Below are 16,623 nucleotides of genomic sequence, written 5' to 3' on the forward strand. Positions count from 1 at the left end.
CCTGTGTCCCCAAAGGCAAGGGGAGAGGGGATAAAGCCAGAGGGGGCGGCAGCCAGGGCAGGGAGAGCCTGCGGGGGTGGGGAGAGAAGATAGAGGACCTGGTAAACAGTCCTCCTCCCGCTGGAGTTCATGGCAGCGTCTCCCCCTGAAAAGGGAGCGTTTCAAGGGTGAGCGCCTCCGGTGTGTGTGCGCCCGTGTGCCCGCCTTCCGTGCGCCCGCCTTCCCGTGTGCGCGCCTGTCGCTGTCATCACGGACATTCCCCCGCTGTCACTCCGCTGCTCTCTGCTCCGCACGCACGCTCCCCTCCCGGCCTGCCCCTCTCCGCGGCTCCCGAGACCCGGCCGGCCGCCCGCCCGCCGTGGGAGACGGCCTCAGGCGTTCCTTCCTCCCGCCGGGGCTCTGCGTGCCAGGTCCTGCTGGGGGATCAGGCTGGTGCCGCTGCGCTTGCTGTCTCCTTTCTCCAGGAACCCCAGGAGGGGCTCACTGGACGGCTCAGACCACTTGATTCAGGGCGCTCGCTGGGGTGCGGAAGGTGAGTGCCGAGCGCTGGGCAGGGGCGCGGGGGGCGGGTGCAGGGGCCAGGCTTGGGGCCGAGCCCATCTCCGCTGGGTTCCTTGCCTGCATGGACAGCTGCTTTGCCTCCTGCCTGGGGGCAGTGGCTGGGGCTGGGGCGGTGCTCAGGACCGGACCCCTGGGCAGCCAAAGGACACAGGGAACTCTGACCTCCCAGCGTTGGGGACAGGAGCTGGGATTCTGCTGGGGAAGGAGGGGAGGAGGCATTGCCAGTGCCGGATGACAGGCCCGGTGGCATAGAAACCAGTCCCTGCAGCATGGGGGGCGCCAGCCAGGAGCCCTGTGCCGCCTGCATGCCCGGCTCGGCAGGCGGCCCCAGGGACTTGGGTGTCAGGGGAAAGGGGGTGCTGGTGACAGGGCCGGCACACAGGACGTCTGTGGGTGGCAGGCTGGAGGGCTGGCGCCGAGGCGTGGGCAGGGACCAGGGGTGCTGGCCGGCCTCTACAGGACGCCCTCAGCGAGGCGCGCTGGCCTCTAGCAGGCTGTCCTTGGACAGGGGTGCAGAGGGTCCCCCCAGCTGGACCTGAGTCCCCGGCTCGTATGGGGGGCGTGGCCGGGAGTGGATGCGGGAGAGGAGCCTCGGAGCCCTTCCTCCGGCCCTTCCTCGAGGCTCCAGCTCTGCTCCCAGCCCACCTGGGCCCTGTTGGGGCTGGGGTCCCCCAGCTGCACACCCTCTCTACCTACGAAAGAGCTCAGGAAGCCTTGGGGGGCGGGGTGGACTCAGCTTAGGGGTGGCTGTTATGCGGCCGGGGCAGGACGGAGGCCGTCTGGCCGGGCGTCCCAGCCTCCCCGCTCACTCTCAGGGCCCTTCACCCCTCCCTGAGCTGCTGTCTGCCTGTCTGGGGTGGCTGGTGGGGACACTGGCACCTGGCCCAGACCGACACCCGGCCGCTTAGCTAAGTGCAGGGCCGGGGGCGGGCTGAGCGTGTGGAGATGGGCCGGGGAGCGCAGCTGGGACGGGACCCGCGGCCGTGTCCCCCTCCACGCCGGCACAGGCTCCATCCAGCTTTGCCAGGAGAGGGAGACCAGGGAAGCCGGCTGGGATGCCAGGAGGAGGACGGGGGTGGGGGGAGCTTCTTCAGCAACCGATCTGCTTCCTTTGGGGTTTGGCTGGAAGCTGCGCCTGGGACAAGCAAACCCTGCTCCCATTTCCAGCCCCCAACGCTGAGGGGCACGGGGGGGGTGTTTTAGGGCTGGGGTGCCTGGGGAGGCCTCCCCCCTCCTCCTACACAGATCAGGCCTCTCCACCCTGCCTGCCCGGGTCCAACCCCTCGCCCCCGAGCCAGGCCCGCGGGCCCAAGAGCAGCTTCTGCGAGGGGTGATGGGGGTTTTTCTCCGCTTTCCAGAGGGTCTGGTTGGGAGTGGGAATGTCTGACAAGGAAGGATGACAAGGAAACGAGGCTGCAGGAAGGCGGGCATGAGAACGGGGCACGCGTTTAAAAATGCACCAGGGGGTTTGTCTGTTCCAAGTACAAATTTAGAGATTTAAAAAAACCAGCTTCCGCGCTGCCTGGGCCGCGTGTGTTACGGGGATGCCAGGCAGGGAAGAGGTGGGAAGGGCCTGGAAGGCCAGACCGGCGGCTGCAGGTGGAGCGCGCGGCCTGGACGGCACCCCCGGGGCTCAGCGCGGGCGCCCGCTGTCCCCCTGTCCGGGTGCCCCTCAGCCCGGCCGGGCGGGTGGGAAGGGGCTGCCCTTGAAGCCCCAGGCGTGGCCTCCGTCCTGGCCCTGCCGCTCGGTAGCCCGTGACCTTCACCTGTCTGCACAATGGAGGGGCGCAGAGGCCTTGTCCCGGGTTGGGGAACCTTGATCAAAGGGAGATCCCTGGGGAGGGGGTACACGGCAGGCCAGCAAGACGTCCCAGGGGGCAGGAGCCCCAGGTCAAGGCACAGTGGGCACTGATGGCTGTGCGGCTTGGACACGGACTTGGGGGGATGGACGTGACCACGCAGCACCAGAGGAAGGGTGCGGACGCCAGGCCTGGGTGGGTTTGCTGGAGGTTTCCGGCTGGAGACTGAGCCAGCCCTGGCCGGAGGAGGAATGGGGGGCAGAAGCACAGAGGGGTCAGGGCGCCCACCCTAACCTGGGCGTCGGCGGGGGTGGGAGCGAGGCAGGCTGCTCCTCCCGTGCGTGGGGAAGGGAAGCCGTCCCCGCCCCCGCGCCCCCAGTCTCGGGGGGCTGCCACACCCCACGTGACTCCGCAGGAGCCCGTGGGCCCTTCTGCCCTGCTGCCACCCCCGCGGGGCTCCCAGCCCACCTCCTGCCTCAGCCCGCCACCCCCTCCCCAGCAAGACCCCTGCCTCCCTCTCCCCACTGCACCTGTGATGCCCCCGGGAGGAAGGCTGGCGGGGAGGGGGCGACCCGGCTTGATGAGGGTACCCGCGTCGGGCGCAGAGAGGCAGCGGAAGGACGAGGAGAGGCCGGTCGGCGTGAAGCGCTGCACAAACGCGAGGGTGCAGCCCTCCCCCTGCTCCAGGAGCCTCCACGCGCAGGCGGGTCAGCAGAGCCGCCTCCAGGCTCCTGAGGCCGCTGGTCGGTAGCCCTGTCGTCAGGCCGCCTGGGCCCTGGCTGCACCCTCCCACTGCCTGCCCTTAGGCAAGTTACTACCTGTCCCCAGCCTCCGCGTCCCCATCCGCAAAATGGTGTCAGCAGTGCTGCTAACCCCAGACAGTTGTTGCGGGGACTGGGAACCATACACAGGTGTTTCCCCGCGGGCATGCTTTCTCCCCATGCGGAGCCCTCCTGCAGAGCTGTTACCGCCAGCATCCCCCATCGCTGCCGCCCCCGGCTGCCCCGGCCCCGGCCATCCCCTGCCGCGGCCTCCCGGGAGGTGCTGGGGTCTGCGCTGCCGGGAGAGAAGTGACCTGGCCCAGGGCTTCTCGAACGTGACCAGGTACGTGAATGGCCTGAGGTCTTGTTAAGAGGCAGGTCCCGGCCCCATTGGCCTGGGCTGGGGCTGGGAAGCTCCTGGCGAGGCTGCTGCTGCGGGCCCGTGGACCACGCTGGAGGAGCAGAGGCCTGGGGCCCAGGGCCCGTGTTCCTATCCGGGGGGGGTCGCTCGGCCTGCAGCTCCTCAGCCCCATCCTCTATCCTGATTCTCTCAGCAGAGCCCAGCGAAGGAGGCTGGGGACCCCGCTGGGTCCGCCCTCCTCTCTGTGTCCCTGCCCCTGGGACTGGGACAGAAATGCCCACAGGCTGTGGGGCTTGGAGCCCCGACACCGCCACCTCACTCGTTTCCGTTGCCCGCTCCCCCACCTGGGCGGGGGCTTCCCTCCCAGACGGCGTGAATTTATTCCTCAGTGGCCACGCCTGCCTGAGCCGCTGTGCTCCTGGCATCCTAATGTAGGTCACCCCTTTCCTAACGAGGTAGAGGGTTCTGGGGGCCGGAAGGGGTCCTGGGTTGGAGGTGGGCTGGAGGGCAGGGTGATGGACCCCACAGCGCCTGAGGGGTGCTTCTGTGGTCCCCAGGGAGCGCAGGCTACAGTCCCATGGACCTGTGGGGCCTTGTTCCCGTCACGTTTCTCCAGAGATCCCAGGGCGTGGGTCTGAGTGTGGAAAGGGTCCTGGGTTGGGGGCGGCCCTGGGGGGGCTTCTCTAGGCCCTGCTTCCGGGCTGGAGGTCCCCCCGTGCATCTGTCTGCCGGGGGCACGCGGGAACTGCGGGAGTGATAGCATCTGAGGATGCGGGAGGGCTGCCAGCGCGCGCGTGTGCACCCGTGTGCGTGTGTGTCCTGCGCGCTCTCTGGGGGGGGGTCTGCATCGCACGCTGTGTTGGGAGCCTGTGTGTGCACCCCGCTCAGCGCACACACGTGTCTCCCCCCAGGGGCCACTGCTGGGGGACAGTCCCCAGGGAGCGGGCCTGTGTCCCTGACCGGCCGTGTGACCAGGCACGCTGGTCTCCGCCTCTGAGCCTGGCTGGCTGCTGACCCCCCTGACACCGTGTGGGCGCTGTGAGCTGCCGACCTGCGGGTCCTCGCTGGCGAGAGGAGTGTGGGACTATTCCAGGGGTCGGGGCCGAGGCTCACGGAGAGGGTGGACGGCGTCCTCAGTGATGGAGGCCTGGGAGGCTGTGTGCGAGCGCAGCCCACGGTGACCGCCATGTGACGGCTGCTGGCCTGGCACGGGCCCAGGCACAGAGACAGACACCCAGGTGTGAGACTGGGGGACCAAGAAAGAGAGGTCCCGCAGACGCGCTGGAAGCCGCCGCCCCTCCCCGCGGACACAGGGCACTGACGTCTCCCTACGTCTACCTGGGGCTCAGGTCCAAGCTTGGAGTCCCCTAGACTGCCTTGCAAGATGATGTATCCTGAATTCAGCAAATGCTAGCTCTCCTCCCCCGATCAGATTGACCCTCACGGAGGGCAGTGTGTTCTGGTCACCACCTTGAGAGAGAAGGAAACCGAGGCCCAGAGGGTTTCCGTGATTTGTTTAAGTTACACAGCGAGGGAGCAGCCGGCAGGGATTCGAACCCAGAGCCCTCCCTGACCCGGGAGTCTGAGCCAGGAGCCCCGGGGACCTGGCCCTGGGAGGGTAGCTGGAAAGGACCCCGCAGCTGCTCTGGGCATCTACTCCGCCCCCAGCCCAGGGCCCCGGAGCCATCCTATAGGCATGTGGGTCTGCACCCCTCGCCCCACATCTGCCCAGTGCGACTCGCTCTGCAGCCTCTGCGAGACCCCTGGTGGGGGGTGAAGCCCAGAGTGACAGGGCCCCCGAGCGGTCCCCCTCCCCGGCGGGCCCCATCCTGAGCGGGCGCCCTTGCCGGGGCCCAGCTGCGGGCCCCCGGGGCTGTGGCGCTCGTGGGCTCGTGGGGCCAGGAGGCTGCTTGGCAGCGGTAAGCGGGGAGGAGACGGAAGAGGCCCCAGTGCCTGAGGGAGACCCTGCTTAGATGCTGAGGTTCCAGAGGCTGCCCCCACCCCTCAGCTCCGCTCTGCTCTGCCATTAGCCCCTCGGGCTCCCAGAATTAAGGCGGCTGTGGGAGGGGAGCGGGAGGCTGCAGCCTGGGGCCCCCGGGTCCAGCGTGGCCACCGAGCAGGGGAGGCTGCTGGCCCGTCTCTGTCCGTTCGCCACCTCGCGCTGGGCCGGCGGCAGGGGGCCCGCAGTCCCCTTTCCCGCCCCTGTGACGGGCCCCTGGCCACGCCTGGAAGGGAGTGGGAGCAGGGCAGGTCACCTGGGAAGGGGGAGGCCCCCTCGCCCCTCGGGAAGAGGAGCCGCTCTCTGCGCTGCAGCCTCGCCCTCTCCCTGCCCCTGTGCCCCGACGGCAGCACGAGCCCCCGCGCTGATGAGGTTTATCCCAGACCTGCCGGCGGCAGAAGACAGAGCACGGCCGCTCACCCCCCGGGAGACCGCGGAGGGCAAGCAGGGGGCTTCCCCGTGGCAAGAGCCGGGCCTGGGCCTCACCCGCGAGCCAACGGCCGCCCCTACGCGGGGCCTGGTCTCTGCCTCCTCGGGGGCCATGGTAAGAGCACAGTGGGGCTGGGGGGCCAGCTGGCTCTCGATGATTTCCACGCCTGGGACGTGGGGGAAGCCCAGGGGCCGAGGAGGCCACGTGGCTCCGAACACGTTTACGAGATCATCCAGGGAGACAAGAAGAGGCGGAGGGGGAGAGGCTGGGCGGGAGGTGAGGGAGGCAGGGCGGGTGGACGGCTCCTGCATCGCCCAGCACTGGCCTCAGCACTGTCTCCAGCCCCAGGGCTCCTGGGATGCCCGCCTGCCCCTCCACGCGCCCCCTGCTGTCGACGGAGGCAGAGGCTCCTGGCTTCTCCGCCCCCTTGCTCCTCTTCCCCCCCCCCCCCCCCCCCCCCCCCCCCCCCGCCCAGGGAATCAGAGCCAAGAACACAGGAGGGGAGGGTAAAGAGACACCGGGCCCCCTCCATAACCCGGGGCTGCACCGGCCTGACACCCGCTTCCGCTCAGCTCTCTCTCCCTCTCTCTCAGGACTGACCGAGCGCACAAGCGGCTCCTCCCTCCCTCGAGGTGCCGGGCCTGACAGCCACAGCCACCATGCTGGCCCCGGGCAGCGGCCCCGAGCTGAGCACCTGGTTTGCCCCGCTGTGGAGGCAGATCTCTTGTGAGTGGAGGCGGGGGTCGGCTTAGCGGGGATGCAGGGATGCTCTTCCCAGGCGTCCATGGCCTGGGTCTGGGAAGCAGGGCCCAGTCCCCGCAGCCCCGCCCACGGTGCCGGGGGAAGAGCTGCTTCTGAGCTCTGTGGCGGGCAGGTCGGGGGCAGGGGCTCCACAGGCAGCTCTGTCCCCCCAGGTGGGTCTGCTTCCACCCCCAGGGGCCCCAGCAAGTCCTGCTGCCCTAATGGCAAACCGCCCTCTCCTTGCTCGGCCAGCAGCTGGGTGGGCCTGGAGGCCTCCCTTAGGGCTCAGCCCCCGTAGCTCCGAGACGGGGGGAACCAGGGGACTCTGGGGACGTGACACCGGAAGGGGCCTTGGGGAGCGGGTCCAGCCCCTCCTCCTGCATATGGGGAGACAGAGGCCGCCCACTCCCCACAAGGGAACCTTGTGAGCTGTCGGGTGAAGGAAGCCCTGGGAATTCTCTTCACGAGGTGAAGGGTCAAGGCTACAGGGTAAGAGGTAAGAATGGTCTCGAGGGACGTCCCTGACTCCTGCCCTCGCACGGTCAGCCCTGTGATGCTGCCGCCCCAAGACACAAGCGGCCTCAATTACTCACCCCGCAGAGCAGCTGATCCCGAGGGACCTAGCTCCCCTCTCAACCTCCTTTTGAATCACTCACCACCTCGCGACACAGGCTCTGTTTTCTTGCCACCAGAGCTTTAACGCCAGCCTGAATTTCTTGGGGCGGGGGGGACAGTGACCTGTAGTTATGTTGGTCCTTTTGAGAGGGAGGCTGGATGGGTTGAGTGTTTTTCTGGGGAAAGTGAGGTCTGAGGAATTCAGTTGACTTCCACAAGGCACGGCGGGGGTAGTCTGACAGGCTGACCTGGCCGCAGATAGCTCAGACAGCGAGAGGGTCAGCGGCCCTCAGGTGACCTCAGGTGGCCGGAAGGGCTTCCAGTTGGCGTCCGTGGCCGTGCCTGTGCTCATTTCCTCCCGAGAACAAAGACGCTCAGGTGTCAGCCTGGCAGGTGCCTCTCAGGAGTCACCGATCCTCCAGGAAAGGGGGGTGCGGTCCCACCCTGTTCCTTCAGGGTCTGCCCTTTGGGGCATCAGACAGCAGACCCCTACTAGACACAGACTCAGGACCATCCCCTCCAGACCCCTGGTCAGAGCAGCTCTGCCCCTCCAGCTGGAGCCGAGCGGCCAGCACTCCTCGGCTGGGGCCTTTCCTCCCGGCCCGGTGGGATCCTCCCCTTCCACAGGGACAGCCTGGGGGACAGTCGGGGGCTTTGCAGTCACTCTTAGAAGAGTGGGCCACGGAACGAGCTGCCCTGCGGGACTATTCTCTGAGCACCCGTCCCCCTGCAGCCCTGCCACAGGGGCCCTGGGCAAAGCATGGGACCGTGAAAGGAATTCTGTCAACAGATCTGTCCTGCGGAAATTGGGGACAGGGCCCAGGCTAAGGGCAAGCTGGCTGTAAAGTGAGAACAGATGTGGGACTTGCCCCGGGCCCACAACTTTGGGGGCTCGCACCCCAGCATCCTCCACGTGGACGTGGAACTCAGCATCTCACCCTGCCGTTTCCACAGTGGTCTCTGGGGTGGGGCCCGGGCGGGCCCGGGCTCCCTCGTCACCCTGAGTCGCTGGCCCACCTTGGATGTGGGACTCATGCAGACCGGGGAAGTGGTGGCAGGGGTCGGTGTGCCCCTTCGTGTGTGCAGCGCGGCCCCTCCCATGCACAGCCATCAGCCCTGTGCAGCTCCAGGTGGTGGTGGTGGTGGGGTGCGGTGCAGAGAGGAAGGAAGCAGAGCCACTTTCTCTGGACAGAATCCTTCCATGGCAGCGGCCCTGGGAGAGGAATATGGGGCGGCCCCTCTGACACCCTCACATCCTCTGTCGCATCAGCGTCTGTGGTGTCGGGGCCGTGTGGGGACCCTGGCTGCCCGGCGGTGTCCGTCCATGTGGACGTGCTGCGGGGGGTTAGTTGTGTTTCTACGTGGTCAGGAAGCGCTACGGCACCGCGCTGGTTGGGCCAAAGGGGATCGGCGCGGGGCCGCGTGATGGGAGGCGGATGGGAGGGGAAGGCAGTGGGGTGGCGACCCGCAGTCCTGCCATGCCCCGTCTGTCCCGCAGGGCTCACCTGTTGGATCGCCCTGTGCACGGCGGAGGCTGCCCCCGCCTGCCCCCTGCCCTGCACGTGTGACGGCCACGGCCTGCAGGTGGACTGCAGCGGCCGGGGCCTCGCCGCGCTGCCCGCGGACCTGCCGGCCGCCACCCGCAGCCTGCTGCTCCTGAACAACAGGCTGAGCTCCCTGCCCGCCGGGGCCTTCGCCGGCCTGTCGGGCCTGCAGCGGCTGGACCTCTCCAACAACTTCCTGGACGGGCTGCCGCGCGCCGCCTTCGGGGGGCTGGCCAACCTGACGGAGCTGCAGCTGCGCAACAACAGCCTCCGTGCCCTGGACCCCGAGCTGCTGCGGCCCCTGGCGCGCCTGCGCCACCTCGACCTGTCCCTCAACGGCCTGGCCCGGCTCCCACCCGGCCTCTTTGACGGGCTCCCCGCCCTGCGCTCCCTGTTCCTGCGCGCCAACCGCCTGCAGAGCCTGGACCGGCGGACCTTCGAGCCCCTGGCCAGCCTGCAGCTGCTGCAGGTGGGGGACAACCCCTGGGAGTGCGACTGCCACCTGCGGGACTTCAAGCACTGGCTAGAGTGGTTCTCCTACCGAGGTGAGCACGGGTCAGGTCGGGGAGGAGTGGGCCCGGCCTGGCCACCGGCGGGCACAGGGGCTCCACGGCCCCCTTCTTCCCATCCCCTCCGCTCCCAGCCGCCTTGCTCTGCCCTGTCTCCTCAGGCTGACTCTCCGTAACTGGCTCTCACTTCTGTAGGTTTCAGGATGGACTTAAACACACAGTATCATTGTCCTCTGCCTCTAGGCTTCCCTGGCCCGGGAGGAGGAGGGATAAAACCACCCTCGCGGGCTTCCCTGGTGGCACGGTGGTTGAGAGTCCACCTGCCGATGCAGGGGACGCGGGTTCGTGCCCCGGTCCGGGACGATCCCACATGCCGCGGAGCGGCTGGGCCCGTGAGCCATGGCCGCTGAGCCTGCGCGTCCGGAGCCTGTGCTCCGCAACGGGAGAGGCCACAGCAGTGAGAGGCCCGCGTACGGCAAAAAAACAACAAAACAAAACACCCTCGCTCCTCTGAATAATGCAGCCATCTCTTAAGTACCCACAGTACCAGGAGGGTGGAATCGAGTTCAAATCCACAAATGCAGTCACATTTTCTTTCTGATGATGATCTCAACTCCTTCTCCCTAGAAGTTCTGTTATCAAAGCTTTTACTAAGAAGCCAAATGCTCCCCCTTTCGGTGACCCGGGAAAGTTCTAGAATGACCTTCGGAATGATTAAATGAAATGGACAAGGGCAGAGAAGTGAGCCTGCTGGCTAAAAGCGCCAGGTCCGGCTTTGCCTCGTGGCTCTGCCACTTACTAGCTGTGTGTGATCTCGAGAGAGCTCACTGACCTCTCTGTGGCTGCATCCTCGTCTGTGAAATGGGGCCAATCTCAGAGAATCTATCTCAGAGAATCACTGTGCGGAGTAGGTAGGTAACGCATGGAAAGCGTCTGGAAAAGGACCCAGCATAAAGTGAGTCCGCAATAAAACTTACTCATTTATATGTCCACTGGCTGGCGGAAGTCATAATATTAACCGGCCTTAATTAGACACAGTTTGGTGTCCAGCAGGAAGTAGGACTCCATGAATCTGCTGAACGAGTGAATCGATGTGAAGCGAACGCTAATGCTTTCGTCAAAGTCTTACTCCCTTTGTTTCATAGTGTTTCCACAATTTAATTATTTGCATAATATTCTCACGTGTTAGTTAATTAAAAACATTTTACAAACGATAAAGTACCATAAAATGTTAGTCCCTGTGATAATTTCTCCCGTTTTTGTGAGAGGAGAAATAGTAACACTTGCATGGTTTCCAGTTTCCAAATATCCTACCATGTACGTGACCCACTTGAACCCTAACTGAGCTGCAGCTGAGACGGCCATTCTTATTGACAGCCTGGAAAATCGAGACTCCTCAGCAATTCGATACGTAAAGTGACTTGCAGATGCCCTGGCCGGGAGGGAGTCAGCCTCAGGTTTTGGGAGCAGGGAGGTAGGGCGGCTGCGTCTCCACGCCCAGCCCCCGCCCGTGCAAAGGCCCTGGACACAGTTCACGGGATGTAAGCCTTGGACAGGGGTCTGGAGAGCCAGACCGATGTGTGATCTGCAGGGGACGTCCTTGCCCCTCCAGTCATCGGTCACCGGGAGCTGAAGGGCATGGAGGGGGAACGTACACTTTAGGAACTTTTCACTAGTAGAGTTATCTTCCGCCATGCGCTCCTCCAAAACAACGCAGACCAAACCAGAACAAAAACCTGGGCTCTTCTCCTCAGCACCCGGGGAGGACTGATGTCTATTGTGTGAGGAGACCGCGGCGGTGGGGCTGCAGGAGCCCAGGCGCTTCCCTGGGGGCCGCGCCTGCGTCTAGATCTCGGGCTGCCCGAAGAGGCCAAAAGGGGGCCGTCTGGGCAGCTCCTCTTCCTCTCGCCCCACCTGTGCGCTGCACCCTCCCCGCCCAGGCCGCGGGGTGAGCCTGCGCTGCCCGCACGCCCTCCTCTGCCCTCGGGGGTCCTCAGGGTGTCCTCTCAAGATGCCACTGCGCTCACGGGTGCTGTGGCCGGGCTGCTGAGGGGGCCACCACTGCCCTCAAGGAGGAAACTGCTGTCCCTGGGCCCCCCCTCCCTCTTCCAAGGAGGAGTCTTAGGAACCACGGTCCCGCCCGCGTGGAGGAGCAGGGCCGAGGCTCTGACCTCTGTCCTTTGTGTGGGCGGGAGGGGCGCGGGGGGAGCAGTTGCTGGGGAGAGCAGAGCCGGGGGTCACGGACGGCGGTCAGTGGAGAGATCAGTTAGGACAGGCACGGGCTGCCGCCTGGCAGGGCTCCTGGCCCCCCTTTCCTGAGCACCCGGGGGCCAGCTTGACTCTGGGGGCAGGAGAGGTGGGAATGTTTGTTTCTCTATCAGATGGGAGCAGGGACACCGCCGTCTTCTGAGGCTTCTGCGCGGGTTAAACGCCGTGACACGTGTACCCACCTCCCCGTCACTGGGCGCCATACGCCAGTCCCCCTAACCTCTCCCCTTCGCTCCAGGATTGATAGTGCTGCGGATGGAAACTAGGCCTCCCGGGCCTCTGTGTGGGGACCTGGGGCTGGGGGAGGGAGTGCCGGCCTCAGCCCCCCTTTTCTCTCTCCTGATGCAGGGGGGCGCCTGGATCAGCTGGCCTGCACCCTGCCCAAGGAGCTGAGGGGGAAGGACATGCGCGTGGTCCCCATGGAGATGTTCAACTACTGCTCCCAGCTGGAGGACCAGAGCAGCTCAGCCGGGCTGGAGGTCCCCGGGCCACCCTGCACCAAGGCCAGCCCGGAGCCTCCCAAGCCCAAGCCGGGCCCCGAGCCCGAGCCCGAGCCCAGCACCGCCTGCCCCCAGAAGCAGAGGCCCCGGCCCGTGAGCGTGCGGCGGGCCGTCGGCACCGTGATCATCGCGGGGGTGCTGTGCGGTGTGGTCTGCATCATGATGGTGGTGGCCGCTGCCTACGGCTGCATCTACGCCTCCCTCATGGCCAAGTACCACCGGGAGCTCAGGAAGCGCCAGCCCCTGATGGGCGACGCGGAGGGCGAGCACGAGGACCGGAAGCAGGTCTCCTCCGTGGCCTGAGAGCCCAGGGCGGGGCCGGGGGCCACGCCAGCCCCCCTCCCGCCCCCTTCCCACCTTCCCCCCCAGCCCCTGATGGGTGACGCGGAGAATGGGCACGAGGACCGGAAGCAGGTCTCCTCCGTGGCCTGAGAGCCCAGGGCGGGGCCGGGGGGCACGCCAGCCCCCCCTCCCGCCCCCTTCCCACCTTCCCCCCAGCCTGTCAGGAAACAGGCCCGTGTCTCCACGGACACCGGAGCGTCCGGAAGGTATCAGTACACTGACGCTCCCCTCTGGACCACAAACGCTCTGGCCCACGGGCAGAAAAGATGTGTGTGTGCGAGCAAAGGCTCCTGGACCCAGCGCCCCCGTACCGCTGCAGCTCCCGGTACAGTCACAGCCGGTGACACCCCCCTCCTCTGGCTCAACCCACCTTATCTGCGTCTGGGGGTGCGGGGCCGGTTTCTGCGACTCTCTTCTAAGCCAGGAAGATGTTGGGCCCAGCTTCCGATGGCTGGTACCACTGTGCATTCAGCCCAGCCCAGCCATCTGGACCAGCACTTGGCAACCCAGCACCACGCCCTCTCCAAAGCCATCTGTCCCTGCACCACCAACCACCCGGCTCCGGGTCACTAATCGTTCCCGCTCGAGCTCGGCATCACACACACAGTCACTTAGGGACAGAGGTCGTGGGACCTCGGGGAGCGGAGCCAGGCGTCCCCCGTGGTCTCAGCCCTCGGGCCACACAACCTGCTGCTTGCTTATGCAACCTCCTGCGGCGGATGGGGAGAAACCCAAGCCCACGGCACGAGGATTCCTTCCAGATCCTCTCAAGAGGCCAAGGTGGTGCTGCCGGATGAGACTGCCCGTCACCATGGTAACCCACTCACACCTCTCCTGCTGGGATTTCCAGGGACGCCTGCCCAGAGGCCTGGAAGATGCAGCGTGTGTGGATGGTGGCCTCCCGAGAGCCCAGCCACGCACCACCGGACTCATCCTCCGCGCTGCCCAAGTACGTCCCCGCCAGGCCCCGTGGGGACGCGCACCGCTCCCACTCCCACAGCCTGCGGCCCGAGAACCGTTGCTCTGCACCTCCCACTGCCATGCCCCACCCTCAGCATCTCTGGGCCCGTGACCCCAGGGCGGGGACTGGCTCATCCTCTGTGACCCTCCTGCCAGCATATACCAAACAGACCCCGGGAGCAGCGAAAGGACCCCCCCGTCCTGCTCAGAGGTCTCAGTAATGGGGTCCTTTTCCCAGCGTTCTGTCAGCTCAGTCTGACTTCCCAGAGTCCTCGTGGCACCTGGACTGGGGCCCAAACCAGAGCAAGGGCCCAGGGGCCCATCTGCTCGTTACCTGTAACCCGCCCCCCCAAAGGGACAGAGGCTGAGGGTGGGCGTGGGAGGGGGCAGTGCAGGGTGGGGTTCACCGGTCCCCTTTCCGAGGTCTGCCCTCCTGGGGAGTGCGATCCCTGGCGAGTCCTGGGCCTCGCTCTGCAGGACATCAGCCTCCCCGCCGCTTACGGAGGGTCAGGTGGCAGGAGGCCGGTTTCTGGCTCTGCGACGGCTGCGAGTCTAGGGAGTGGCCCGGGGGAGGCCGTCAGAACATGGTTCTGAGGCAGGACAGGGGTAGAGCGGGCCGGGTGCAGGCTGCCCACCGGGCTGGCCTGCAGTCTTCCTTCTTCTGGTGCCGGCTGACACCAGACCTGGGGATTTTCTAAAGGGAGTCAGGGAAGGCTGGACGTTGTCAGTGGTGGTGTCTTTAGCCTAAGACAGAGATTTTTAAAGGCAAAATTATATTTCTGGTTTGTTGTTTCAGATGACAAATAAAGCCTGTATTTTCCTATCTACTTCCTGGTTTCCTTGGGCGGGAGGGGATGCAGGAGCCAGCAGCCGGGATGGCGGCCCCTGCCCGCTGACCTCCCCAGATGGGCGCACGGAGTGTCCCCAGGCCCCTAAGGAGGACGGCAGCTCCCGCCCGAGGCCTGGCCTTGGGACGCCCCCGGGAGGGCAGCGGGGGAGCGCGGAGCCCCGGGCCTGCTCCCAGCCCCGCTGCGAGCGAGGCTGCCCTGCGGTCAAGGGCAGACGGCCACGGGGTAGGAGGCGCGCCTTGGCCCTGGGGACCCTCCTGCTGCCTGCCGGGAGGGGCGGCTCCCCGAGAGCAGTTTAGGGGACTAGGTTTCACCAGCCTTGGAGGGGTGTCGCTGGGTTTGCAGGACGAGCCCCGTTTAATGTCCTGTGCTTTTGCGGCTGACGTACAGACGACCCCTCCGCAGGGCTCAGCAGGTGCAGGATCAGAACTCGGGACCGGAGGGCGGGGGCGGGGCCGGAGGGCTGGGGCGGGGCCGGAGGGCTGGGGCGGAGCCGGGGGGGGGGGGAGTGAGCGACGGCAAGGCCTCCGGCTGTCTGCCCACCTGCGGCCCGCGTGGCCCACCTCGCCTGACTGGCCGGGCCTGGGCTACACGCGTCACAGTCTTCAGACCAAGACGGGATTCTCTTCTAGCCAGGAGCCCTCCCTTCGGTGACACCCCAGCGAGCCAGGAGCCAACCCCGGGGAGAAGGGAACCAGCAGGTCCCTGTTCCAGGAGTTCGGCTGGACTCCTTCCTGGGTGGGGGTAAGTGGGGAGAGGTGCCCTCCTGTGGCCCTGACCGGTACAGCAGAGCTGGGAGAGCAGGCCCCATGGGGGCAGGGGACCGCCTGCACAGCCTGCACAGGTGTGGGTAACGCGCAGACGCACTGTTCTGAGAGCGCCCCGCCGTCTGAAGGCTGGGCCGTGCGCACGCAGGCGGAACTCCAAGGAGAGGAGCCGTCAGGCAGCTCCAGACAGCAGGCCCTCCGCACAAAGGCTGCTGGGCTGGGGAAGCACACTTGCAGGTTACGGTACCACCATGACACTCGGCAGTATTTCCCAAGTGGGGCCTGGAGGGCACAGAGACTTGAAAGTGGATCCTGATCAACACAGTAGATTCCTAGAAATTTTGCATGAACCGTTGAGAAATACCTGCTTAGACTAAGGTTAAGCGACGCCTCCTCATTCACCTGCCTGGCCCTTGGCTGTCCCCCTAGCTGCCCTTCCTCCTTCTCCCCAGCCCAGGGCACAAACATCGAACGTGCAGCCTGTGCGTCACAGAACACGCGAGGAAAGGAACTGCCGGCACCGCACACACAGGCTAGCTGGTCCGGGTCAGGGAGGCTGAGCCACAGGCTAGGAAGAGGAAATTACAAAAGGAGGCTGAAAAAATAATTGAAGCATAAAGGTCTCCAGTGCCTCCTCCCTGTCCTGTCACATCCGTGCCCCCTGAGCTTCAGAGCGATCGTCTGCAGTGAGTTAAACCAGAGGCGCCCGGACACGGTTTCCATGGCAACCCCTCCTGGCTCTAATGCAGCGCCGAGTTAAAAATGATGTCAAATAATTGGAGAGTGCAGGGGAGCAGCCAGCAGGCTGACCCCGCGTGCCTTCTGCTTGCTGGGCTTTCGGGTGTGCGGGAGCTGAGAAGCCCACGTCATGGACGGAGCAGGGGCTACGGGACAGTCTTTAGGGTCTGGGATTAGCAGGCCAGGCGAAGGACAGAAAGGCGGCTGGGAAGGCGCGGGTCCCTCCAAAGTGCCCGGCGGCGCAGCCTCAGGACCCCTGTGACACACGTGTTTCCAAATGAGGCTCTGAGTGACCAGAACAAGCCCTTCCCTCCCTCCCTCCTCATCGCAGCGTGGACGGCCGTGCCCTTGCTGGGGCGGGCGGACGAAGGGGCAGCCTGCCTGCTGGGCCGCTCCTCCCTGCCCTTTGCCCTGCACTCAGCCTGGGGGAGAAGACACGAGGGGCCTGCTCGCCTGCCCCTGGCAGCTGTGGGGTCCCCCACAATGCAGGCGCCCGACCCCAGTGCCCAGGACGGCTGAGAGCTGTGAGGACCTCACAGCTTCTCAGAACACGGTGGGGTCTGAGACACGGAGACCGAGGGCAGGATCCTCAGGGCTCTCAGACGAGTGGGCAGGGGTGCCAAGGCCCTTCTTAGGCCCCAAAAAGCTGCAAAGCCGGGGCAGCTCGTGAGGCCGCCCGGGTACTCTCATGGCTTCTGTGGCCAATTGCAACAAAGGGTCATGATCCTGGGCCTTCAAGAGAGGCAGTCTGAGCTTAAATTCTAGTCATTGACTATTAGCTGTGGGACTTCGGGCAAATAACATGTCTGGGCCTCAGTTTCCTCATCTGTAAAATGGAGCCAAACCAGGTCACCGCCCCCCCCCCCGGGCTGGATGAGAA

The 16,623-nt window shown here is 65.9% G+C and overlaps 2 protein-coding genes across 2 annotated transcripts in view; one reads left to right on the forward strand and one right to left on the reverse strand.

Annotated features, from left to right (window-relative positions):
* Positions 1-16,623, reverse strand: part of CACNA2D4 (calcium voltage-gated channel auxiliary subunit alpha2delta 4) — an 81,632-nt gene that overhangs the window by 14,760 nt on the left and 50,249 nt on the right. The window lies entirely within an intron of this gene.
* Positions 1,620-12,437, forward strand: LRTM2 (leucine rich repeats and transmembrane domains 2). Its single transcript, XM_060164436.1, has 4 exons — positions 1,620-6,025; positions 6,505-6,637; positions 8,766-9,356; positions 11,937-12,437. The coding sequence occupies exons 2-4, from the start codon at positions 6,571-6,573 to the stop codon at positions 12,389-12,391; spliced, it is 1,113 nt and encodes a 370-aa protein (XP_060020419.1). The 5' UTR covers positions 1,620-6,025; positions 6,505-6,570; the 3' UTR covers positions 12,392-12,437.

This window comes from Lagenorhynchus albirostris, chromosome 11, assembly GCF_949774975.1.
Source record: "Lagenorhynchus albirostris chromosome 11, mLagAlb1.1, whole genome shotgun sequence".
Classification (NCBI taxonomy): Eukaryota; Metazoa; Chordata; class Mammalia; order Artiodactyla; family Delphinidae; genus Lagenorhynchus; species Lagenorhynchus albirostris.